Source organism: Polyodon spathula, chromosome 21 (assembly GCF_017654505.1).
Source record: "Polyodon spathula isolate WHYD16114869_AA chromosome 21, ASM1765450v1, whole genome shotgun sequence".
In the NCBI taxonomy this organism is placed as follows: domain Eukaryota; kingdom Metazoa; phylum Chordata; class Actinopteri; order Acipenseriformes; family Polyodontidae; genus Polyodon; species Polyodon spathula.
This window is the reverse complement of record NC_054554.1, coordinates 12,940,762-12,967,882: the sequence shown is the minus strand read 5'-3', so window position 1 is coordinate 12,967,882 and position 27,121 is coordinate 12,940,762. Positions and strand designations below refer to the sequence as shown.

Below are 27,121 nucleotides of genomic sequence, written 5' to 3'. Positions count from 1 at the left end.
GTTGTATTCTACAACTACACTTCCATATAGTGTAATGTAAGAAGAATTTTTAAATTTAGATTTCATTTATATTGCAGCATTGCTATAAGGTATAGAAATTATATTTTCGCTTTGGAGAGTGATATATTGTGTGTAGTAGGATTTAGCGATGGGAGCTTGAGCTTTTTGCATTTGATAGCCTGAAGGCTAAGCATATGATAACCATATTTGTATTATTGTGTTTAAGTATTAATGCTGTTAAACCTGCAAAGGCACTGGAAACGGGCAGATTGCCTATTAGCAAGGATCCAAAGTGGCTTACAACCATTTGATCCATTATTAAGCATTTAATAAATCGAAGGCAAACTAAATTAAATGATTTTCTTGATAATTAAAAAGTGGTCTGACATATAGCACGTCCAGTGCACAAACAAAATCACTTACAGGAGTTTAAAACAGCTCTGTGCTCCTTAAACATCTCCTGAGTTTAAGAGTGTGCTCTGAGCATATATATATATATATATATATATATATATATATATATATATATATATATATATATATATATATATATATATATATATATATATATAAAGAATATTAGTAGAAAGATGACAAACCCTGAGCTAATGAAGCTCAAGATAACAGTTTTGGGTTAGTGGGCTTGGAGACTGTTTTTAATTTGTGTGAAATAATTAACACAGCCTTTGCAATGTAAATTACATATTATTTAATAACATGGCAGAACCTATAAAGGCACTTTTTTCTTTTAAATTAATTGAATATAGGCATGGTAAATATGTCCCCTCAGCAGTACCATATAGACAGTCAAAGGCAAAAATTGCCAAAGTCAATTTTTTTTTGCATACTGAAGTTAGTCATACTAAATAAATAATGGAGGTTATCCAACTGATCTAATTGGTGGCAAATGCAAACACTGCACAGGGAAGATGAAAATAAAACCCACATTACTGGAGCTTAATTATCTGCCGTATATAGGTGACAAGCTCAGGTGTATTTTAATCATCCCATAGTAAAAAGTGTAGTTTTTCCTGCTGCAATCATTACAATAGGGGGTCTCCTGTTACACAAATCAGGGACCTGTTTCAGAGATCAATGATCTGGACCCCATTAACAGTTTTATATAGCCCTCAAAAGGCGAAGACTACCACTGTGGTTCATGAGATTAGAAGTGTTTTATTTGTTTTTCATACAATGGGTGCAACTGGGGTCCACACACAATAAACATGTTTTTTGTGACACATTAAGCTACAGTAATATCAAATTACAATAGGGTATAAGATCAGCCTCTCTTCAGATCAACTGAATAGACACCAGTTATGCCTTTCCACAAGCAAGACTCCAACTGTACAGCTCATTTAAAAATGAGTGGATCTTTCCCAATTGTGTTTTCATTTTTCCTGTATAGTTACGAATATTATTCTGGACTTACTGAACAGCAGAATAACCTTCTTGCTCTTTTTCTCAAAACACCATCCCTGACTTTGGCAGTTTTTGCTTTAGACTATCGATACACCTGCAATGCAAAATATGTTAACTCAATTTATGTCCTGTGCCTGGACTGCACGTTATACAGACCATTACAGAAAAGCAAAAATGTTTACAGTGTTTTCAAGTGACAAGTATTGTATTGTTGACATTGAAATTGCTGAGTGTTCCCACTTTCGTTGAAAATAAAACCCACACCAACAGCTTGTACTGTACTGAGGCAGAGCAAAATTATCAGACAGTAGTGTTTGCACTCATAGATGATACTGTAGGTATATAGCCCAACAAACAAAAACAATACAAAAACAGCAGTATCACAATCTGCAGCTACCATAAAGGATTCTGGTAAAGTTACAGAACAAATAAATTTATTGTTGAAAAAAAAAAACCTCTTGCAAACATTGTTACCATACCTACTCACTGAAACACCAAAACAATGCTGTCTTTGTTTCTTTTTTTATTAAACAATCTATACATATTCTCCTACTTGCTGTATTCTATGTGAAATAGCGAAGCTGGTCACAGAAGTCTTTGAAAGATGTGAAAAAATGACAAATCGCAGTAGCACCTTGTCCAAAGCAACATACATTTGTTTTTTTGTTTGTTTTATGAAAATTTGTTTCAGATGTACTTTTCCCTGGGGTGTGATGTGGCTGACATCTCTTCAGCTGCCTGGCATCTGGATCTGTAGCACCTCTCCGTTCTCCCCCTGCTGGATCTGAATCGCCCCGTGCTTCATCTCCAGGTCAGACTGCAGCGTTGAAGTCAGAGCCTCTGTGCCCTACACAGCAGGGAACAAAGCAAGCACAAACTTAGGCTTTGTCTTTATCTGAACTCTACCCCTACAACCGCTGCGTCCAGCTTCCATTCCCTCAACACCCACAGGAATGGCGAGTGCACTGAATGCTGTTCACTTCTGGACACATTTTTCATATAAGCTTATATCAGAGAGTTGGTGCCACTGGGACAAAAAACATGATCCTTTGGGCTATGTCCCTATGGTGTGGCCTTTTCTGATACTGTACACAGGACCTTTTGGATACAAAAAGTCCGGTAACATATACACAACATGGTATAAAGGCAACTGCACTGAGAATACAAAGAGTATTTTCCTTTGCATTTTCTTTATGTGCAAATACATTGCCATTTGTTAACAAGGCTCTCTGTATTCATTCAAGTAGAAACCTTCCCCTTTAAGGACTTTTTGTTTTTTGAATCGATTTTTGTCTTAAGGAATTTAAATGTTTTTGCACGGAACTGGCATGCAGTCACAGTTCTGAAATGCAGTGAGGGAGAGGAAAAGCAGGAGTAAAGAAAGGGAGTTCAGTGAGAGCTATATTCCTGTAGAAAATTAACCCAGCTCAAATTGTTCCAGAGATATCCTGTTGACTGGGATTTCTTACTAGACCTATGACCATGCTTGTTGACTGCATACTTTTCAGCATATTGGGAAGAGAGGGTTAAAATGAATCTCTTCTTTGTTTTTAAGTTCAAAAGCTCATTAAAAGGCTAAAACTGTAGTGTCATGTGAGAAAATTCCAGCGTTTTACTAATCTAATATCTTCTATATACAATATTAAAAATAGAAACGGCATATAAATAAAACTTTGAAAGTAATTTTTCAAACTTGCACATAACTGCTTCCATATGTTTATTGCTAGATAAAATCTATTTCAATGAGATTAAAAGAAAAAATAACTAAATTCAACACAGTGAGATTTAAACATTTACAACTGGGACTAAAATGTGTTTCAGATATTTCAACTTTCTGTGCAGAATCTGTTTGTTGTTTCAAGATGTTAAAATTGATACATTTCACATACTCCTTCTCAATATTGAATTTTGTATCTATTGAATTTTGTATTTGTTCAAACGATCTATTGTTGTTTCTGCATAAATCATTACTAACACTTCCTGCAAAAATTGCTTCTGACGACTCCCAGTTTTCTGAAGTGAGGTTGGTAAAGCTATTACAGATACGTTATGCATTGAAGACCTAATATGCTTCCCCACCTTTTTGCTGGCACAGTATTAGCACAAGCAGTGTGATCAATGTTCCCTCTTTTTCTATTAGTTCTACACTACATGGTACCAGGACGACAAACAGTTTCACACAAGGTAAGGAATGAAGCCACACATAATAAATGGTAGATCACTGCCTTCTTTGTTACCAGCGAAATAAACAATGTTGTTGTCTTTTGCTACTTTATTGCAGTGTCTACTGATATATGAAAAGTCTGCTATGTGTAATGGACAGTGTTGTGTGATGCACTGTCATTACAGATTCTGTCTTGTGCTGAAGATGTGATGAGGGTAAAAGCTCTGAAGGCACAAATGCAGAGGAGCCCGGCTCTTTTGCATTGTTGTTGTGCTTGCGTTGTGTAGGGTCGCCAGTTCACGCCCAGCCTCCACCCGTTTACATTTACATTCACTGTCATGACTCATTTGACACTCATGAAAAAGCAGATAAAATGTAAACCTAACATACAGCCCTGTACAGCAATACAAGATTGGGCAGGTGATGTACCCTATACATTAAAACCTCTTATACAAATGAACTGGTAAAAACAAGTCCTTAAGTGTAATCAGTATAATTTGAAAATAAATAATATATATATATATATATATATATATATATATATATATATATATATATATATGTGTTTATTTGGTTTCCGTGACTACACCAGAGTTGCAGGTGATATTCTGAAGAGAAGGCCTAATAGATAAACATAAAACAGAATACATAAATTACCTAATTAGATACCAGGTTGGATTTTGTTTTTAGGAATGCCAAAAATATGTTTATAGGCAACACAATCTAAAAAATAAAACAGCCGTCGGTTCTTCAGACAAAATAAAAGTAGTCTGATGACGTTGTGGTTTTCTCAAGCTTAACATTTCTGAATACCACCAACACCACTAGAAAGAGCAGCCAGTCATTTATCTTCATAATAACACATGGATGTGATGTTCATATTCTTGGCTACCAGGCAAATAGTTTGGCTTTGTTACTGTATCCTGTCATACATCACTGTTGCACAAATCCAAAATCTTACTCCTGTATTGAGTTAAATAAATGACAAGTTAAAAAGTATACTTTACTCCTTCTAAACTGGCACAATTTGGTAACACAAGAAAGATAACTAATGATGGCTTTGACATCCACACTACCAAAACAAGCGAGAATCCTCTCTGTCTACTTAAGGTACTGAATTTGGTCAAAATCCAAAAGGTTGAGACTAATACTAAATGTGCTCAATGCTAGCAATGTTAATCCCATCCACAACTTTAAACACATGCTCATAAATTCCACTGTAAAACTACAAGAAGCCAAGTCAAGTAACTTTTCGGGTTATACCTTTGTGGATATAGCTGATTAAAGCAAAACAAATCAAAAAAGGAAAAGATGGTTTCCAGAAGCAAAAGGTACAGTATGATGTTTGCACGACTGTGTTTTCATACACTTCATGTAAGACAATGTGACTGTACTTTCAGGAGCTGCTCTCTGTTCTAGCTTCCTATCACAGCTTTGATTATGGCTGGATTAATCAAAATGTTTTATAGATGACAAGCAAGCGCTACCAAGTGATCTGGAACTTTGGATCACGTTTCCATTTGTTTTTCTGGCATTACACTGCAGTGCACTAGATGGTGCTGGTGCCTACTAATATACAGACACTGATCTAGCCTATATTACATACATCTATGGCAGGCAACTAGCAGTTAGTGTAAGAGCAGCTCCTGAACCAATATTCAATGTGTTTTAACAAATGGAGACATTCAAATTTTGGCAAAATTGGTAGGAAACAACAAACTTTCGCTTTTTTGGTAAGAGCCATATAAATGACAAAAAAAAAACAATGTATACTTATGATATAAGACAGTTCTACCTAAGACTATGCTCTGAAAATGTGTTATCGTAGTCCAGATAAAACTGACAGCAATGAAGGCCCTATGGGCATTAAATAACTTGTGATGAGTCCTTAACTGTTTCCTGTTGTCAAATGCTTAAAACCCCACACGACAAACCAGTTGAACGCATTACACTGCTACATTTGTCTACTTGACAGCTACCTCGATTTCTGACATCATTTTTTCTCAAGCTTGTGGTTGTTTGAACCCTGCTGTTTGGGGTAAATAAACAGCAAGCATTTTTCTCTTAATTAAACATGACTGAACCTAATTAAAACTGACAACACTGATTTAAGTAAGGATGCAGATATTGTTTTGTAACAGGACTGTACATCTGTTGACCTTCTGAGATTATTTGAGACTCAATTGCTTTACCATTCAGCTAATGCACAAGAACTGTGGGGGGGGGGAATAGGTGTTTGACGCAATCCAGGTCAATTCCAAAGTGGGGTAATCTTAACGTGGCTTATCCTGACAGGGGTATACTGCAGGTTGATCAAATCAACTCCTTGACTACTTGCTCACTTAATATGCAGCATATTTTAATGGTCAATGTGTACTGTGTGCCCAAATATTAATTTATTGACAACGTTTTGTTTTTCTGTATTTGTGACTGAAAACTGGAATCACACTAAATTTATTAATAGCTACTGGGATATTTTGAAACAAAAATCCTATTATTAAGCAGAATATTAACCATCTCTAGCCTTCTATATTTCCAACTTCCCTTTATCCCACTGAGAAGCTTTTTCTTTTTTTTTTTTTTAAAAAGAAATATCAAAAATAACAGCTGGAATTAAATGTACTTCTTCAGAGATTACTCATCTGTGGTGTTGAGAATCATACCTGTTAATATTTTTCGTATTGCATAGTTGAGATGCAAGTCACCAACAAGAGGCTGGGCTAAGACCTGTAACTAACCTTGCTAGTTAAAAACAATTTACCCTATTTCAGCTGGCTGGTAACCTAGCAGTTGTACTACTTTTTGGCAGTCAATACGCGATTTCACACAGAGGAGATATGACGGTTCAGAACCACCACTGAAGCGGCTTATAGGTCTGTGTGAATTGCCTATACCGACACAGAACCGTCATATTTTATGCTGCCTGAACCACCTCGCGAGATGTTTAAGAGATGTAACTGAACCGTCATAACTGCCTGTGTGAAAAGCTATACAGCCACTGAAGCGCCACAGTGGGTGTGGTTTCAAAGTCAACATGTCACTTCACCAGAGCGTAGTTGGTAAGGGGCGTGCATGGAGTGGTTAAATATCATAAAATGCTTTCTCTTTAAAATCTAAACACAGTTGCATTAAGTCTGCAAGTTCTTGCATGCGCTCTCAAGAGAGACAGTCCCCTGCCACGTTTGTAGCCTACTTTAAATTACTTTATGATTTTAGCTTGAGTGCATTTGTGACGACATTGGCTGCAACTCTATTGTCGATTATACACAAATAAGCTTACCTGATTTGAAAAACGTCATGAACGATACAAGCAACTTCTTACAACACTTGGCTTTATTAAATGAGTAGTAGACAACAAAATATGAAAGCTGAACATTTATTTCAATGAAAAAATATATATTGTAGCCTACTTCAATAGGAACATTAGCCTGCTATATTATATTAAACCAAAACAATAAAAATAATAACAATCTGGTTCTCTTGTCTTTTTCAATAAATATAATTTAATTAATAGACAATAAAAATACTAAGTTCTAAGTTAACAACTATCTAGCCTAAGTTTAATTAATCATTTTTGTAATCTATCAGCGGCTTCTGTTGCATACACATTGCTGATAATAGTGCAAACCGTGGATCAAACCAATGTTCGCGTTGGGGTGTGTTTGTTTTTTTTTTTCTTCCCACCATCAATGTCGTCCTTCTGAAGTGCCTCTGAATGCCTTTTAATGTGTTTGTTTTTTTAAACCATTTAAATGCCAAACCATAACAAAACATGTAACAGTCTTTTTTATTTTTAATTATTTGTCCTGTGGTTGCCTTTAATTAATTTTTCTGCACCCACTACTACGTTGAATATGATGTAGAATGCGTGATTGTAAACATCGAACACAAGTACATACAATACTCTTTCAAATAAACGTGTTATGATTTTGAATATGCACTCCTTAGGGTCGGTATTGTCATTGCTTGCGCCCCCCGGCACCTCTTTCTTTAGAAATTAAGCACTGCGTGCATGTGTTAGGTCTTGTCAGTGTTTCGAGAACAGTCTGTTGATTGACAGTTTTGAAAGTTGTGCTCGCGCAATCTCTTTCGCTGTGTGAATGGGTTATGATGGTATTACATCAGCATGATTGCGCAATTTCATGCTGTGTGAAAGGGTATTTTACACACTCATTAAAACGTTTCAGAGACGGCACAGAAGCTGCATTCCTGTGTGAAAATGGTTAATGCTGCAGGAACATGGTGATGGTGATAAAAACAACATGGTGCTAGCGATAACAACAGAAACAAAGGCCTAGAAGCCACCAGTGCAATGAGCTTTGTGTCCTTAGCTCTTAACAACATCACCACATAATGTGTCAGTTTCTTTTTGAGAATGATAAGGCCAAGGGGGTGTTTTCAGGTCAGGACTGAGATACTGCTGGGCTGTGAGGGGAAGTCTCATGGTTTATGTCTGCCTGGAACACCAAATGTAAGCTAGTTATATGACAGTGTAAGGCATCAGTAATAAAAAAAAATACCTATTTTATATACAGCCGGTATTAAACGAATAAAAACAGATGTTCACATATGGCAACATAGTTTAATGGTTTTCATAAACGCTTTGCAAAAAAACTAAAAATGACGTCAAATATTATGGTTGTTCAATTGGACATTTCTATCTAGGATTAGGTGGTAAAGGTTAACATTAAGAACTTCAGTTCAACCACAAGTTATTTTAAGTTGTTTTAAATATTTCCTCCCTGAAATACAAAGAAAAAGTGTTTAAAACACATGTCTCTGATTTTTTTTCAAATTCTAATTGAAGTGATTCTATGGCAACTAAATAGCTAGCTTGTAAAAAAAATTACATAAATAACACACTATTGCTGATTCAGAATTAACATTATAAGATCACAAAGCATCAGCACACCATAATCAGTCATTATAAACACTTCCTTCTCAGGTTTGCAGACGATAATGGCACTAAATTATAGCAGCAAAATGATTCTAAATTGCATCTAAAGAAGGTCTAGCTGATTATTAATGCCATAGTTATGTTAAACAGTAGGGTAGACTGCTACTGCACACTATCTCAGAGCTTGACAGCCTGAATACCAGACAGCATTCAGGAAAAGAAAAACAAACCACCTAAAATCATTTATTTTTGCTTATTTATCTTCCAGTTTTTGATGTCAAGTCAAAAGTGTCTTTTCGAGCACCGAAAGTAAGCAACAGATGTTTCAAAGCCACTGACAATGCTGGAGCCAGGCTGAGAAATGTTGACATGGACTTGTCGTGCTCCTGACCAGTAGGGGTCGCTAGCCTCAGACAATAATCCACCCCACGGGAGTGCCAATTATAGCCGCCCCCAGCCAAAATAGACAACTTTGCATTGCTTACTATGCACTCCAAACGTCAGTGTTGAAATGAAAAACTACGGACCCAAGCATGTACTTTTATAATACAAGATACTGTATCATTCTGGGAGACCATTTGACTCCAGTTCAACATTTCTATGCATTCACCTTTCAGTCTCATTTGTTTGAGATACAGAACTACAGATGCAGCAACACTTCCACCATAGGACATATGGGGTACTGAAGCAAAGAGATTTGTGTTAGTGTACATAGTTTGACGGTCACATATATTTACCCAGTGGAGATTAGTCCTTATTGCCATCATGCTTGGAACAGCATTGCAGGGAGTGCTCACAAGCTGAGAGGGGAAGTTCTCATGGACTACAAACCCAAAAAGGATCCTGCAATATATTTTTGTAAGTGTTTTTCTAATATCGCTAGTTGTGGGTTGTCAGGAAGGCCTGATGATTTACTTCAAAAGCTTCCTGAGAAAAACAGGAACGAAGGCATCACAGACACAGCAGATAAAACAGGACGGCTGGATGAGGAATCACTAGAGGGAAGTGATGAGGTAACAAGACCAGAAAGATTCCCTTTGAACATGTCTGGGGGAAAAAATTATTAATTTTCTTAAGTGCGGAAAGCTAGTCAGGCCTAAAAATATTAATGCTGGGACGAACACTGCATTTTCATGTTCGGATATTCGCTCATAATAGGAGATACAAGGATAAGCCTAGCTCCTGACCCCCAAAGCACACCCGATTTATAACAGCAATTAAAAAAAAAAAAGAAAAAAAAAAACTAACCTGTGCCACATTATCGTTGAATCCTACATTGTATGACCTTATAAATTATAAGGTTACAACTACATGCTGTACATTTTTGAAGGAATTAACTAAGAAGTAATAACAGAATAAGGGATATCAACCAAGGTTTAAAATTATATATATATATATATATATATATATATATATATATATATATATATATATATATATATATATATAAACATTGTTGTGTTAATGCACACAGTTTCACTAGTTAAAACAGAAGTAGTACACAAGCTAGTAAAAAGAAAACAGACCAATTAATGCACCTCAAGATTGTATTTTGTCTATTATTTGTACTGCTAAAACAAGGATGTTAATTGGATCATTGTAACGTTATAGCCCTTTGCTCCAGTTTTTTTTTTTTTCGTTGTCAGAATTTTGATAAATTAATAATGATCTATCACGTGTTCATTTTTAGTGTGGGTGAAACATTATAACAAAATAATCCTAATAACAATTAAACGATTAAATTACCATTTTATTTATAGACACTGAATAAACTTACTATCCTGTTTGGTCATTGCCTGTTATCTTATAAAATTGTAATGTTTTTAACACTTATTTAATTGTACTTTTGGTCTATAAAATAAACTTCATACCTTTAAATTGTATCCACGTTGTTCTGTACTGTAAGTATTTGTACTCCACTGTCCAATACATGGGGGCGGTACAACCCTCATCTATTGGGAAGCTCTGTTAGCAATGGTTCTCCACTTAATGAAAGATACTAATATGTACATGTTAGAAAAAAAAAAATAAAAACAAATTAATGCCGGTAATTATGAACGTGTTCACTCAGGGTCGGTCATATACTGCAGCATAAGGTATCAGACAAATGCTGCTGCATAAAAAAACTCGTAGCAAATTAAGAGCTTGCTTCAAGCCTTGATAATATACACAATCTATATAAAAATCACTAAACAACATTTCAAACAAGTTGGGTACTATTTAAGCGAGGAATTTCAGAATGACGTGTTTGCCTTTTTTTCTGTCCTATGAGAGTCTGGGTCGGGCAGCACAACGCGCTTTTGTCCCAGAACGTCCATAATTTGTTTTGTTTACCTTTTGCTGTCTAAAACTTTTCAATAGAGGCTCAAGAGCTGCTGTACTGATTCTGTGTTTATATATATATATATATATATATATATATATATATATATATATATATATATATATATATATATATATATATATACACACAGTACTAGTCAAAAGTTTGAGTACACTTGCTGGAAACTTGGTTCTTTTCATAATTGACAATGTTTTACATTGTATACGTTTCTGTAAATACTTGAAGATGAAAACATGTTACAATATACAAAACAAAAAACATAAGGAGTATCAAAGCAATGTTCAAGAAAATTGAAAATTGTCTCCAAATCTTGGATTCCTCAAAATAGCCACCCTTTGCCTTAATAACAGCCTAACAAACATTAGGCATTCGGTTGACAAGTTTCAGCAGGAAATCACCCGACATGTCTTCCCAGCTTTTCTGCAGCAATTCCCTGAGATGTAGGGCACTTGTGGATAGCTTTGCTTCGACTCTTCTGTCCAGTTCGTCCCATACAAGTTCTATGGGATTAAGGTCTGGAGACTGGGCAGACCAGGCCATTAGACTGAGTTGTCCTTCACTTTCCTTCTTCGACAGATAGTTCTTGCCCAACTTTGAGGAGTGTTTCGGGTATTTATCTTGCTGAAGAATGAAGGACTAGCCGTAATCCTGATGAAATGGCATGCCTCTGAAGTATGCTATGATAGCCATGCTAGTTGAGCTTGCCATGGACTTGGTAAAGATCACCAACTCTGTCGCCATCAAAGCAACCCCAGACCATGACACTGCCTCCTCCATGCTTGACAGTGGGAACCACACATGCAGAACTCATGCGCTCACCCTCTCTGTGTCCTACAAATACTCGGTTGGACCCAAATATTTCAAATTTTGACTTTTACTCCTCAGACGTCCAGTTTCTGTGTTTTTTGGCCCAGGCAAGTCTCTTCCTCTTATTCTGCACTCTTAACAATGGTTTCTTTGCAGCAATTTTTCTAGTTAGGTCAGCTTCACGCAATCCCCTCTGAACAGGAGATGTTGAAACATCTGTACTTCTAGTAGCATTTAGCTGAGCTTGTATTTCATGGGCAGCTAATTGCCGGTTTCGCAGACTTGTTATTCAAATTAACTTGTTCTCTGATTCTGAGGTCACCCTTGGCCTGTCTGACTTTGTTCGGTCCTCATGAGTGCCAGTTACAGACCACAGAAGTTACAGACACTTGCAAAATCCTTGTGATTTGTCTTAAAGACTGACCTTCATTTCTTAAAGTAATTAAGACTTCTTTGCTTAACTGAGTGTATTTTGCCATTTTCTGCTCCCTTACATTCAGAAATGACAAACTTGTGCCTATGCTACCCATATTTATAGTAATCATGGACCCTCACCTGTTAACAATAATTGGTGACAAAAGGTTAGGTAACATGCTAGTTAACTCAGAGAACATCTAACAAAGACACTTTTATACTTAGGCCAGTGTTCCAACACCGTGTTATATACATTTCAGACTTTTAACTGACTTAGGCTTCAGAATGAAATCCCCTTGCTTTGGGTGACCATTTCATTGAAATTGACAAGATTTACATTTTCATTTAAAAATTAAATTTTTGAATGCAGTTCACTTATGATTATCAGCTTACATAAGTACATGTATCATGAAATATTAAGTGTTTATAGACAAGTTTATACAGTTAAAAGCATAGATAATCATGAAAAACCTGGTTTCAAGCAGGTGTACTCAAACTTTTGACTGGTACTGTATATATTAATCTCACATATCACAAACAGCTGTTTTTAATTTGCCATTTTTTCAAACTGCTCGCGCTAATTCTGGTGTGGCGGTAAATAAGTACAAGGTATTTTTGTCATTTGTAGCGAATACGAACATCTGATTTTTGTATCCGAATGCATGTAAAAAATAGTTGTTTAAATATTCTGATATTTGTCCCAGCACTAAAAAATATAACTTGAAATGAAATTAAACAAACAGCACCTGGGTTGCCTCTTTTGTCTGTGAGGGTCCGGGGAGGGGTAAATAAATCACCTTGTTCCTCAGTGGAGGTGAAGTGAAGCTGCCAAGGATGCTGTGATATATTACTGTGGGACACTAACAGACTGCTGGATGAGGTGTCAACATCGTAATGCGTTTCATTTTAGAATGAACAAAACAGGAAAGGGGGATGTCTGCACACTTTCACATCTCTGGTCAGAACATTAAACAGAGCTGGACCCAGGCCAAGGGAAATCTCTTTCTTTCTTTCATGGTAACTTTAGATGCACTGGAGAGGGGTCTATATATGTTAAACAAGGACCTCTTCCACATTGCCATGGAATACGTGACATGCTGTTTGCATCCTTAATGTTAGAACATATTAAAACGTTGATTAAAAAGAACAAAAAAAAATAATATAAATGTTTTCTTTTAATAATTAAGCACTAAGTTGAGAAAATATATTGATCGCTCCTTACAGATACTTCACCGATACACATCCGGTTCATTAACTTCAAGAGGTTGTACTGTATACAGGAAGGCAGAAGACATTGAAAACATGTCAGTCAATGGAAAAAGCAGTGACTGGGTGGAGATCTACAAAAGTAATGGTAACTGATTAGGCAAGATTTACTGGAATAATTGTGCAATGTAGACTGGATCTTTGATAGCACAACATTCTAAAAGCCTGGACTACTTTGGAGTGTGTGGAGAAGCAGTCTTTTCAATCAATCAATCAATACTTATTTTATATAGCACCTTTCCAATTACATTACAATTTTCTCATTCCTGTACGACCTCATCACAATGACATAAAGCACAGGTCTCTAGTCGTTTTTTCTATAGAAAAAGCAGAGAAAACCTTTCAATGGCCGAGTATGACCGATAGGAGCCAAAAATCTCTAGACCTGTGTCTGCTTCCATCATAGAAGACAGACTGAATGCGTTTATATAGGTAAGAGGTCAGCCTGGAGAGACAGGTTCCAGAGATCCCAGCATACTTCTAAAGGTGGTCAAGAAGAATGCTATGATCTATGGTATCAGAAGCAGCAGTTAGATCAAGGGAAACAAGGACAGAAGGAGCAGCAGCAGCAGCATTAAGCAGAAGATCACTCACAATCCAGAGCAGAAAAGTTTCGGTACTGTGATGTGGCCAGAAGTCAGACTGCAGAGATTCAAGCAGATTGTTATCTGTGAGATGTTTCATCAGCTGGATGGCTATAGTCCTTTCAAGAGTTTTGGAGAGAAAAGAAAGATTGGCTATGGGACGGATATTTTAGTATTGTTGCCTGTCCTGGAATGGTGCTTTGGATAGGAAAGGCTTTGTTCGCCTAACTGACTGATCAAAGAGGCAGTCATCCTCTTTCACCCAAAAGTGTTAGATTATTACAGTAGGCAACCCATTAGCACTGGGTTTACAGACAACATTGGAGTCCTGCTGTGCTACTGTGTGAAAAGGAAATGATAGGGCAAATTAGATTTGCTTAACTGTGGCAGTGTCTCTCCACCTAGCACATTTAATTGGATGATCATTTAATTCTTGCTAGCGAAATCCATAGGAAGGAAGGAACCTATGCTGGGGGATCAGCAGACTTCCCCTGAGTCTAGCTGTGCCCAGGCAAGGTGTCCTATGTATCCTTACCTTGAACCCTGAACAATGCAATGGGTGCAATCTTACATTTCTGTGCATCAATGAGAGAAAATGACCCTTCCTAAGAGCGTACCTATATCATGTAACAGTGCTTGAGGAATAGCAAGAAGACACACACTTTACATTTCAGCTTTAGCAAGTATACAGTCTTGTTTTTTTTTTTTTCTGTTGCAACAGACACCCTTACTTCAGTGTACTTGAGACAGTCACATCTTTCTTTCCTTCTCATTTGTAGCAAGATTCAGAGTTTCGATCATTAAATCCCAACTGTCCTGGCTAAAATGCAGTTCTTACATGTTCCAAAAATCACCACTAATAACAATAACAACAACAACAACAACAAAAAAATGGAAGCACTGTGAGTCACTGGCTCTTTGTAAAATGATTTTCCTTCCCTGGCAGTGAGATGCTCAGCAGATCTGTTATAAGTGCAGTGGGGTGACACACGCTGGCCTGTAAGAGCTTTGGATCCCTCAGGAGAGGACTTCCTGAGCCATGCTGGAAACACTTACCTGAACTGCAGCGGAGTGGTCAGTTACTGGAGCCAACTGGACGTACTGTACTTGGATATCACTGGCTTGGAGGGGTGACCCATCCACTCCTGTCGTGGAGGCATCAGTAGATGCCACCGCGATGAGCTGAGCACCCCGGAGCACCTGAAGAGACAAGAGAGGAAAAGAGTCAGGACTCCCGGCTCATGAATCGAGACAATCGACGACAGACGGTCAGCATCTGCTTAACGGGATCAATACATTGCTAGCTGGAAAAAAGAAATACATAACTGCACAAATCTTCTAGTAATGTTAATGGTCAGGAATGTGCTATTCTGGCTCTATTAAATTCAAGTATATTTACTGTATAGCAGAAGTGAGATTTTTTAGGTTATGAAAATCAAACCAAGTAAATTCCATTTGTGTCTCTTTAATGTATTTAAAGAGACTTAATCTCTTGAAATATAAGTAAAATACCAGGGAGAGTCTAATCAATATGAAAACAATATGAAAAGCAGACTGTAATAGAGACTATGTGAGTTTCCATGTGAACAATGCCTTACAATAACTGAAATGCTGTGTTCATAAAATGCATAACTGTTATTTAACTACACAGTTAGAAATAAAGACATTTTCTGATAATAGTTTTAATTATAGGCTTGCGGTTTCTTTCAACACATTCCTTGAGATCTCTAATAAAAAGAAAAATGTGGATGGCAGGAGCACTTGTTGGCAAATTTTTTAACGAAAACTTAGAAACTGGAATAGGTCCAGCTGTTACCTTTGGCTAACAGCAAAGTCACAAAGCCATTTAGCTGAACTTGCGTAATTGCAAGGGTTTTCCCTTGAATGTCAAAAACCGGCAACACAAGTAACTACCAGACTAACCAAAAATAGGAAAGTGGGACACAGACATTTAATCTGTGGAATGTCTTTATTTGTTTTCCCTTAGCAAGCTTCAATCTGGAATGGAGGCTTGTTAAAGTTATCAAAAGAAAACAGACAAGTGGTTAGCCTACTGTCTTCAGAATCATTTTCTTTCGTCCCGTCACATTAGTACTGCGTCGGCCTTAAGTTGTGCACAAACGATATCTTCATCATTAAAACCTCTAAAAGCATGCCTTGCCAGGTTTGTTGTTTCTCACAGCTTGCTTAACTTCAAGTAAAATCTGTGGAATTTTAATGCTGCACTGAACAAGGTCTAAGAAACGCACTTGATTGAGTGTCTTAAATTAAAGAATTTCAACACAAACCCTCATGTCTTCTGGGTGACCTGACACCTAATTCCCCTGGATGAAGTTTAATTTGATCCACATTTACGGAAGTCACCGTCTGCCAGACCCGGAACACTTGGTTCAGCTTGGGTAGGCACTGCATTTTTGGTGTCCTCTCAAATCACTCTCATGATCTTGTATTCCATTTCATTCAGCACAGAGCAACTTACAAAATAAAGTACTGCTCTACAACTGGTGTTGCATGCTTTTAAAACAAAAATATACACTTTAATTTCTTGCTCTCCAAGAAATTTAAATTTGATTGCTCTGGAAGGCTGTATGAATGGCGCAAATCAAGTCAACCCATTAATGCTGCAACTATGCCCTGATAGCAATGGTTACTTTCAAGACAATAATACACCCATCTGCCATGCCAGAATAGTGCGTGACTGGTTTGAGAAGCAAGAAAGAGACTTTAGACATCTTCCATGGCCACCACAAGTTGAGCATGTTTTCGATGAAACTGAACAGAGTATTCATCACCATGGTCCTCTGCCTACCTGTCTACACCAGTTGTGTGAAATATTCATGACTGAATGGATTAACATCCCTCAAGACACCTCAATCCTACTGCTTTCAGTGAAAAAATAAACCATGCAGCAAAGGGTTAAGTAACACTGTTTTATGCCCAATGCATACATATACTTTTGTATAATAAATGAATAAATCAAATCTTGTGACATGTACAAAAACAATTCAACCTTGCAGCTGACTTGGAAACTAAGTACAGTAGTTTTTCCGGTTGAAGTGGAGGTGGAGATGGGGGCGGAAGTTTCTTGGCAAAATAATTGCTGAGTAGCAACCAACTGAAGAGAGTCATGTTACACTTACAGATAAAGCTTGTCAGTACACCTCCATTGACTTTGAAATGACTCAAAGCATAGGAAGGAGGTGGTTTAATTGGCCAAGGTGGTTCCCATTAAACCTTGCCTCGGGCATTGCTTGCGATACAACTGCATGTACCACACTTACAAAATACAGTAAGCAATTATTTGAAATATTCAGTATAACAATTTATAGTATTTAATTTGGCCAGATTGTTTTATATGTACAGTACTGTAGTTCAATTTAGAAGTACAGTATGTATAAAACATAGGTTTAAAAGCTCAATTCAATTGGCGTAATTCAAACTCACCCCAATGATCCAGCTGCAATCAGACCATGGGACCTACAGCAAAGGTACCAGGTGCAGTAATTTGTCAATGTAAAATATTTTCAGCACTAAAATGGAGACCAGTAATAATACCAATAAGAAGTAAGAAAATACATTTCTAAGCTCCAATGCTGGTATTCCTTTAATTTGGTGGCAAACCCAGACTAGAAAGCAAGTTTGTCAAACTTCTGTTGGAACTAAACTAGGAAGCAAGTTTACCAAACTTCTGAAGGAACTAATCCTGCACCATAGGTAGTTTCACTCAAAAAGTACTACAGCTAAGGATGGTGCGATAAAAGTACCTCAAGCCAATATCCGCATTGCACATGCTTGTCCATGCTACTTGGTTCTGCCGTTTGTATTGATAATCTGTCAAATACTAGTAATGTGTAAGCAAATTCCGAATGAGAGGTCATTCGGCCCATCAGTGCTCGTCCGGTTTCAAATAGCTAATTGGACCGCGACCGCGTCCAGACAAGCTCTTGAAGGATCCCAATGAGTCAGCAGCAATAACATGACTTGGCAACCCACTGCTCTCTGTGTGAAAACGTACCTCCTACCCCATCCCAAATATGTCTCCACTCAACTTCCAGATGTCCTCTGGTCATTGTTGTATTTATTTTTTATCTAGATAAATAGGTTCCGTACAACCTAACCTCATAATTCACACACTTTAGACACAGGTCTAGTTGCTCCTCTGTAAGCTACAATATCCTATTTGCAGAGCAGAAACCAATCTGAACACAGGGTGGTCACACCAGGGCATTATACATTACAACCTCCCTACAGCATCCTGTTAGTGTTTTTAATTGCCTGCCCACACTGCCTTGAAAGCAGTAATCCCGTGTGAAGGCATATCCTTTTATTTTACTGTACATGAGTTCAGGATTCGTTCCTTCTTTTCAAGGCTACTCACAGTACATTCTTTAAATTACAGATTGTGCATGTGATCTGTTTGTCTCTCTGTAACACAATAAATGTCTTGAGCTTTCTCCAAACTTTTTACCAGAGACTCCCAACCTTTTGCAGCCATTTCAGATAGCATCTGGACACAAGCCAATAAACAGTTGATTTTATACAAATGAAAGTAATATTTACAGTGCTTGTTATGAGGACCCCCTGCACTGATTTAGTAATTGTGTGTGTGTGTGTGTGTCATGTAGTTTGCACTTCTGAGGGTCCAAAGAAAGGCAAAAAGATTGTATGAGTTATTCCACTGTTCATAAACATCCGGTCCATGCTGCTTGGTTCTGTTGTTTGTATTGATAATCTTGTACCTAAACTAACTGCATCTGCTTAGACAAGTCAACAGGGGTTTCAATTACATTGTTTCTTAAAAAATCCAAAGGACAGTACTATGTGGCACAAATGAAAGTTGAATCATAGCAAGTTCAGAAAGGGTTAACATCAGCAATCAAATCAATAGCTTTGGTGTATCTTCCTTGTAAAAAAAAAAAAAAGTCTAGCAATCTTATTTTGTTTTCTGTCACCAGAACTTGTATGTTTGCAACTTACTCTGTGTCCCTGTTATTGTATTCCAAGTGAATATTATCCTCTCCACTAAAGAATTCTGTAGCTTTGCTGAGAATATGCTAAGTCGGTCAGATCTGCTGTCTGTATCATAAAAGCACTATTGTTGACTTATTCAGTGGTGTCTATCTTACCTCATCTGAAATGTGGTCTTAATGTGCATGCATTGTTTGTCTTAAATTGATAGGGGTTTGATACAAAATTAGATCTACCCGTACGCTTTGTGTAAACAGACTGTCTTTCACAAGGCTGGCTATAATCCAAATAGATGCCTGTACCCTGGAATATATCATATTCCTTTTACATGTCAGTTTCATTTGCAATGACCAAGACAGCAGATCTAACAGACTTTAACAGAGGCAGTGGTTGGCAGGCATGTCTATATCTGGCATTCTTTGGGTTAGACTTTGATTCTGGGAATCACTGGAGACTGGTCAGGTTTCCAGAACAATTTAAATACCTTTCAGGTCTGTCACGTGGAATCAGTGGCAGCCTTGCTGCCTGTTGTCATTTTTTTTGCTGTGCTGAAACAACTGGCTTTCAAAGAGATGGGCGTGCCCAGGAAACAGGTCCTAAAGCCTGCTTCAACACATCTCTCACGCCCTCATAGAGACCACTTAAAAAGTACTTAAGAGCAGCTTGTGTGGTGTAGCACCAGAACTGTAATAGAGCTGTGTGGTGGGTAGTAAAGGGTAGGATCTTGATAAATCTGCCCCAGAGGGTTTTATTTTAATTCCATTACCTCCAATGAATAAGCTCTGCTGTTTTACAGTCTAAACAATTCAATTACATTTCACAAGTCTGAGTTAGATTAAATTTAATAAAGTAAACATCTTCTAAACTCTTTAAAATCTGATTAATATTGACAGAGGAATTAGCTGAAAGAGCTGTCCAACATCACTTGTATTTTATCACATAATTTGGATTATCATTATTTGATCCAACTATTAGACAAACATTTTAACTATGGGGAATTTATCGAACAAAAAAATCCAAATATCAACTAAAATGTCTAACATAGCAAATCACACCAACAATTACACTCATAGATCTCTATGCCATAGAATAAGTCAAAACTGAAAGCTAGTAACTACAACACCATAATCCAATCATATTTTTCCAATGCATTGTGCGGTGGCAGGGAATTTTAATCAAACCGGTACTGTCCTCAGGATCATGTTTATATAAAAAGCAGTAAATGTGTACCATGTCTCCATTTAAAATCCAGGCTTAAACCAGAACATTAAATCTAAAAACAGACTGAAAAAAGACCTAGCATAAACGTAAAACAAAACCCAACTTTTAAAGAAAGATTTAGGAGGAACATTACTTGTTATTGCATTATGAAAGTTATGACAGACTGTTTTTCATCACATTTAGGAAAAAAAGGAACATACAGCAGCCATTCTTTTTTTTGCTTTTTAAGTTGCCCCACAATCCAAATATTTTGGCATTAATCAGTAGAAATAAAACTGAAAAAAACACTGATGCGTGGAGGTACTGTAACAGCTCTTTGGAAGTAGTCATTTCACTTGCATGCTTTGTGTAAGACTGTCATTTCTAGAGCCAGTGATAATTTACCCTTAATTGCACAGATTCACTGCAATGGAAGGAATCTGTCATTCTTTAACAAGTATGCTTCGCCTCAAGCAGTTCAAGTAAGGTGAAATGTTTTGATTGTTCCTCCATGGAAATAGGTTAGTGGCAACACAATCTGTCTAAGAATGTGAAAGTAAGCGTTATGAACCGTTTGTTGGAATTCTGTAATTACAGTAGCTGACTCCTTTCCTCCGACACAGTGATACAGGAATACCTTCAAATCCTGGAAATAAGTACCTTTCTTTAAGCAAACCTTTAATCAAGATTTTAAAAAAACAAACAAAAAACCTTTTCAGTGCATAAAACTGATAAAGTTGAAAGGGAAAATAACACTTATAGTAAGCATTGAAAAATGCCCATGCTTAAAAAAATAGTAAAGTTTCTTCCTAATCAATTTCTAACCTGTTTAATATCTTATTATGTGTGCTCTACTATTCTCTATTGTTGTTTTCACTTAGATCATTATTTACCAACTATTTGAGCCAAAATGTCCTTTTTCAAATCAGACATTTGTAATTTCAGCCCCTTCTGCAACTGTGAGTTAGTAAATCTGTACAGAGAGAGAATGATGACATACCATTTTGTTTCTATTACCATTAAGGTAGTTTTAGATGCAAGGTCCACACTTCTGTGCATTCAGTCACTCTGGACTAAACAGCCACAACCCACTGCTACTACCTGCAGCAGGAAGAGGTAAAAAAATAAATGCTATATTTTACAACAAATGCACATAAAGCTAACATGTTCTACATGGGCTTGTGAGTTTAAAGCTGCTTTATATATAAAAACTTTAATTTTGGCACACTACACCTTTAAATAAAGATATCTTAATAGGCCCACTGTACAAGACAGATACAGCCTAAACCAGACTACTGTACATATGCTACATGTTTAAGTGTAAGGTACAGGTGGTGCAATAAAACCATGTCTTGTGAAGTACAGATATTTTACTAGCTGCATCAAAGTTAAAAACACTATTAAAAGCATAAGTTTAATGCATTTCATTAGAAAAGCCCAAGCTGACAATTAGAATGAGCACAATACATCTTTTTAGGCTACAAAATAAAAACACAAAATGTCCAAAAGTAAAATGTACAGGTTGCTCAAGTCCCAGAGAGTCAAAGAGAATAAGAATCCAAAAGATTTGGGAAAAAAACTTTGGCACTGCTGACACTGATACGGTTTCTTTAAAGCAGCTTAGCTGGAAGTCAACAGTGGTAAATACTTTATTAAACACAGGTAGAAAGATACAACAATCACACTGAAAGGCAGCCAGCCAGGTATAAGAGGCAGTGGCTGTGTGAGAACCGCAGCACATAACCTGTCACAAAAAATGCCTTCTTTGTTTAGGTGCTGATGGGTTCCCAGGACCACCAGTTGAGCTTTGTAACTCTTACCTGTCTGTGACCTCAAGAATCAGAAAGTGCAGTCAAAACCCTGAACAATTCAGTCCTGAAAGTCAACTTCCCCTGCTGGGTCTCTCTTTCATTTAAGGGAGGGCCTTTTTTTTGTATTTATCAGAAGTCTTTTCAATGCTTGATTGCAGCATGCAATGGGAATGGGCCAACAGTGAATACAGTGCGGACAAGTGAAATGCTAAGCCATGGTTACTGCAAGAGGAGCTTACATTACCATATACACTGTGGGTTTAGCTCTGTATGGGTTTTTAATTTGACCTGATTTGAATTCAGGGGAAGGCGAATGTTGACCACAGTTTTTAAAAACATCTTGTTTGTCTTATTCTTTTTTTTAATGTTTCTTCAGAAACAAAAGTATGTATAAATGAATGTTAAACTTCTACTTTTCTATTCTTGTAAATGTGTTAAACTCACTCTAAAATATCCTTTCCTGCCTTAGGGGAAAATGAAACATGAAAAGCTGTATACTGCAGAAGGCATGAGCCATAACGACTGTCTACTTGACTTGTAGCTTTACATTAAAATGAAAATTCAACTGTTGCTCAAATCCACAGTCTGGCTTCTTCCCCTGTTAGTTAACAGGTGTCAGTGAGCTTGTAGTTGATTTTCAGACAATCCTCACAGAACACAGTATTATTAGTGTAGTGCCTTAGATTACACTCCGCTGATTGCACACACCTGCACAGTATTACTGTAGGCAAGCTCTGGACAGTTCATCATTCATTAAAGATACTGGATTTATGCAGGTTGCAGGTGGTTTGAAGCGCAGATGGACTTACTAAAATGGTAATTGACAACACACTTCACAAGTCTGCAAAGCGAGGGCCAAGCAGTGCTCTACAGATTACATAATGAACTTTGGGAGTTCCTGAAAGTAGAGGAAATAACCAATGACAGCCCTAAAATTAGACCTTTCAGCATCAAAATCTTCAGTGTCTCACAATCCTATCAAATTCCACACTACTGTATAATCAAGGATACGATGCATGACATGTATTTGGCTCTATGCCGTTTTCTTTGAAATTACAGTTACCTCTTTGGTTTCCTATATAAGCCCAGCCACCTGTTTACGAGTATAAACTGAAGATAACTGCAAATGCTAGACTTAGATGTGTGTAGGTTAACAACACATCAGGAATGGAGAGTGTTCAGTCTGAAATGCCTGTAACTCTGCAAACTGTAACGGTAATTTCTATAAGTTTCAGTGATGGATGTATGGATACTGTATTAATAAATGCTGTACCCCATTTACATGAGGAATAATAATAACAAAAGAGAAATAAACATTGCGGTTTATGTTTAACTGGTAGCATTTCCAGCATCTGCTCTACAGCCAGGGCCAGCCTTAGGCTGTGCAGGGCCCTAGGCAGTGATGATTAAGTGCGGAGTCCAGACCATAATATGAATGCTACAGTAGCAACCACACCTTAAAGTGAGTGTATAGGCGCATATGTAATCATATGCACCTACATATGCTAACGTTAAGATACGGTAAATAATACTAATGATACTAAAATGTTAATGAAATAAAAACTTCTTTCAGTTTGTTTGTTCGTTAGACTTCATCATTTTATATAATTCACAACTTTAAAGAACTCAGAATTCCAGTCTACTTCAAACATATCACGTATTAACTTTTTCTAAAATGACCACACCACAGTAAGCCTATTGAAAAATACTGTAATGCCCGACTAAGTGGGTTTGCGACAAGAATAACCAGTAAGAAATAAATAGATAATAACAAAATAATCCCTCTTTGCTCTAATGCCCCTAAATTTTGTATCCATCAAAAGCTGCGCCAATCAAAGCGCTTTAAAAAATATAATACAGACCTTTTTGTTTGCTTGTTTGACTTCCGCATCCGACATTGAATAACACAGAGAAATCATAAACAGGGCAGTAAACATGTCAATAATGCACTATTTAAATGATGTGACCAATACAAAATTCACATATTCTGAGAGATTAAACCCTTCTACACACTCTATAAAAAGATTGCAATGATTGGATGCTCACAGCTGGCGCTACAGCGAAATGTATTTTAGGACGTACGTTTAGGTATCTGTAGCTGTACCAGAACCTCTCAGCTTAGCCTGGGTGACATCCTAATGGGCTGAACTGGTATTTAAAACCATGCCCTGCTTTAATAAAGCAATGAAAGCCTAGTTCCCATACAGTGTCATAAAATAATTGGCTTGGTTTCTTGTTTTTTGTTTTCTTAAGTGGATTCATAAATCTTACCTGTCATGCATTTCCTTTTGTTATTTAGGTCTCACATATGGAGTTTTGAATAAAACACATGTTATAATACTTTCCAATGTTAGGTTAAACAGAGTTCTATGTGCAGGCTTTAAATTCAAGCAGCCTTGCCCATTCCTCATCAGACAGATCTGCATAAAATATGGAACATGATTGTGTAACCAAATATTGAATAAACAACATGAATGACATAACCGAATGCCCAGCTAACTTTAAACACTGGCATTTTCTCAGTAAAATAGTTACAATGTATACAGGGCCGTAGCCAGCTATGAAAAATGACAGGTGCACTTGCCTGTGCTCCCCATACTACTAAACATTTTTCTAACTGAAGAAAAAAAGATATAAGGGCATTATTATATGTTGTTTATTTAAATACAAAAGTTTAGTTAACAGTTAAGTTTTTTTCTGAATAAGATATTATTATAATAGAATGTTCAGTATAAAATAATATAAGAAATGTAGCAATACCAGACACTATACTTAGTTTTAAATCCTAATCTATCAAACAAATCATTTTAACAGTGATGCCATTATCCAAATACAAGTTTTGTGTGATATTAACTACAAAATCACATTCAGCAATAAAATTAGCTTAAGCAGGTTGACAAGACATAAAGAGATTAGCTGTGTAAGCACGTCATAACCAATGAGGGTTGCACCTCAAGCTTTTCGGCTGACCTGTCTATTTGATTGGATGTTTTGATGTGTTCTGATTTATACTCATGAAAATACATTTGACTTCTATTAATATGATTGGCCGGCTGTGAGGCTCCTTGCAAACCACAGCCCTATGAACTCTATACAACCCATAAGTATCCCACTTACTTCAAATGCAAAAAGGGATGAAATGCATTTTTATTTGCGGCAAAGTGTAAAAGGGCCTAAATAAATAATTATTAGTATGATTTTAACCGAGCCACATGGCTCGGGTGCCTCATAGCTGGCTATTGTCTTGGTATTCAACTGCACTATACAGATAATGGGACTATTCAATTAATCTAACCAGTGGATGACTCAAATGCAGCCATTGTTTAAACATTAAAATAGGACCAAACCTGGCATTTTACTTATTTTAGCTTGTACTTTTAATTGTTTAATTAACGGCAGTATTTTGATCAGCTACCTTTTAGATCATTTGAATAGACCCCATTATGTTAAAAGCTCAAACTTACAGTTTTAACTTGTGTGAATTCTGACCATCCCTATAAGCAAACTGTCCATCTAATACTCTCCAGTCCTTTTAAAAGGGATGCAATCTAAAGGCATAGGAAAGGGCAGTCTGACAAAGTTTCTTACAAAGTATGTTTTAGCATTTCTAAAGGGAGATCCCACTTGCTAACTCAGAGTAACACCTATAGACAATGTGTTCATGATCACTGGGAAACCCACTTGAGAGGCTGCAGTGAATCGGTCAGAAGGAATTTGTTGTCTGGAGGACTCAGTGGGAAAAAGCCTGAGGTGCTAAATATGACTCAAAATAGGGGCTTTTACAAAAAAAGAAAAACAAGAAAAACAGAAACAGCAGCAAAAACTCAAGGTACGAAATGTTCCCGGTTTAGAACAGTGCTCCAGACAGGTCACATGATGTAGAGGGTAAACCCAGCTGTCTGAGGTTCTGTCGTACATGCCACAGCAGTTAATGCATGCAGTATCTCTGACTCACAAGCACAGAGATCCAACCATCTTTAAAGGGGTAGTGCACAATTGTGCATTTTGTCATGCAAAATATACATATAAAATGCTGATTTACGATTATCTGGCACGTGGGTAAAAATCATACAGCACAGATTAAAAAATTAAACCCCATTAGTCCTTTATCCTCATTCAGGGGATATTTTGCCAGTTTACTATATAACTCTTTTCATGTGCATGTTGTAATCTCTTTTTTTCGGTTAAAAAGAGAAAAATACCGTAAGCCATCTATGTATATTGGTTGGAATTGTTTTTCTTATGATGACATCGACCTGTCTGTATTGTAGCATTTCCTACAGAAACGAGACTGCAACCGTGAGTAGATTAAGGTTCTAGCCATTTGTTTGTGGTACAGCAACAATTAATAAAATAAATTCATAAAGTGAGCGAAGGCAACTGTGCATCAAACATTTAAATAAATGATTACAATTATTATTTTCTTTTCCATACCTATCTCTCTATCTCTTGTCTTCCCCAAATATCCCGGTCTTTTCCACGTACCCCCTTATGTTCCCTCGCTCCCCGTGCCCCTTACACACAACCCCGCTCCCCATGTCTTTCGTGCAACCGCATTTCCCTGCATGGACACACACACAAAGCAACCCCTTCACATGCGCACACACATTATCCTAATTTTCTCCCCTCCCCTCAGGATCGCTATAGTATTTTAGCATGTATGATTGTAGGCTATATATAAATACATGCATTTCAAGTGCCATTGGTGCTTGTAGTTGTTAGTTATTATACATGTATACCACATATATACCACTTCATTATACATTAACTAAGCTTTTAAAATTATGATGGAACTCCAACCCAATACACAAAATGTTGTTTATAATTAATTGTTCGGTGAGTTCCTCTTATCATCAATTTTCTCTGATACTGTTTGTGAGTCTGACAACATTACAAATATGTTCGGCAAAATCCATGTCAATGATCTCGATCACATTAGGTATTCCATTCATGTCTGTGCTGATATTGGGCAAAATATCAGCACAAACATTATATACAAACCGGAGTACTCTGTGTGTGTGTGTGTGTGTGTGTGTGTGTGTGTGTGTGTAATAGAAAGAGAATACCTGCATGCCTCTAGTCATATGTGGTTTTTCGATCACGTTGTCTTAAGTTCTAGCCAGAATTATTGATATGTATTACTGCCACAGCCTTACCTTTTCGCCTATTGATTCGCTCAATTGCCACTGTACTTTATACATTCATGCATCCCTTCCTGCGATGTCTTTGGGCAGTGTGTTCCAA

General features: G+C 37.0%; 1 protein-coding gene across 2 annotated transcripts in view; it reads right to left on the bottom strand.

The window, feature by feature from the left end:
* Window positions 1-614: 614 nt before the first annotated feature.
* LOC121296216 (protein BANP-like) overlaps window positions 615-27,121 on the bottom strand; it is a 125,450-nt gene continuing 98,943 nt past the window's right edge. The window contains exons 12-13 of one of the 2 annotated variants that reach the window (XM_041221526.1): window positions 14,955-15,098; window positions 615-2,269 (exon numbers count right to left, since the gene is read on the bottom strand). In XM_041221526.1, coding sequence (XP_041077460.1) covers window positions 2,153-2,269; window positions 14,955-15,098 — 261 coding nt within the window. In that variant the 3' untranslated portion in view covers window positions 615-2,152. Of the gene's footprint in view, window positions 2,270-14,954; window positions 15,099-21,066; window positions 21,168-27,121 lie in introns of those variants that run through there. The other variant, XR_005947042.1, reaches the window with a different exon arrangement.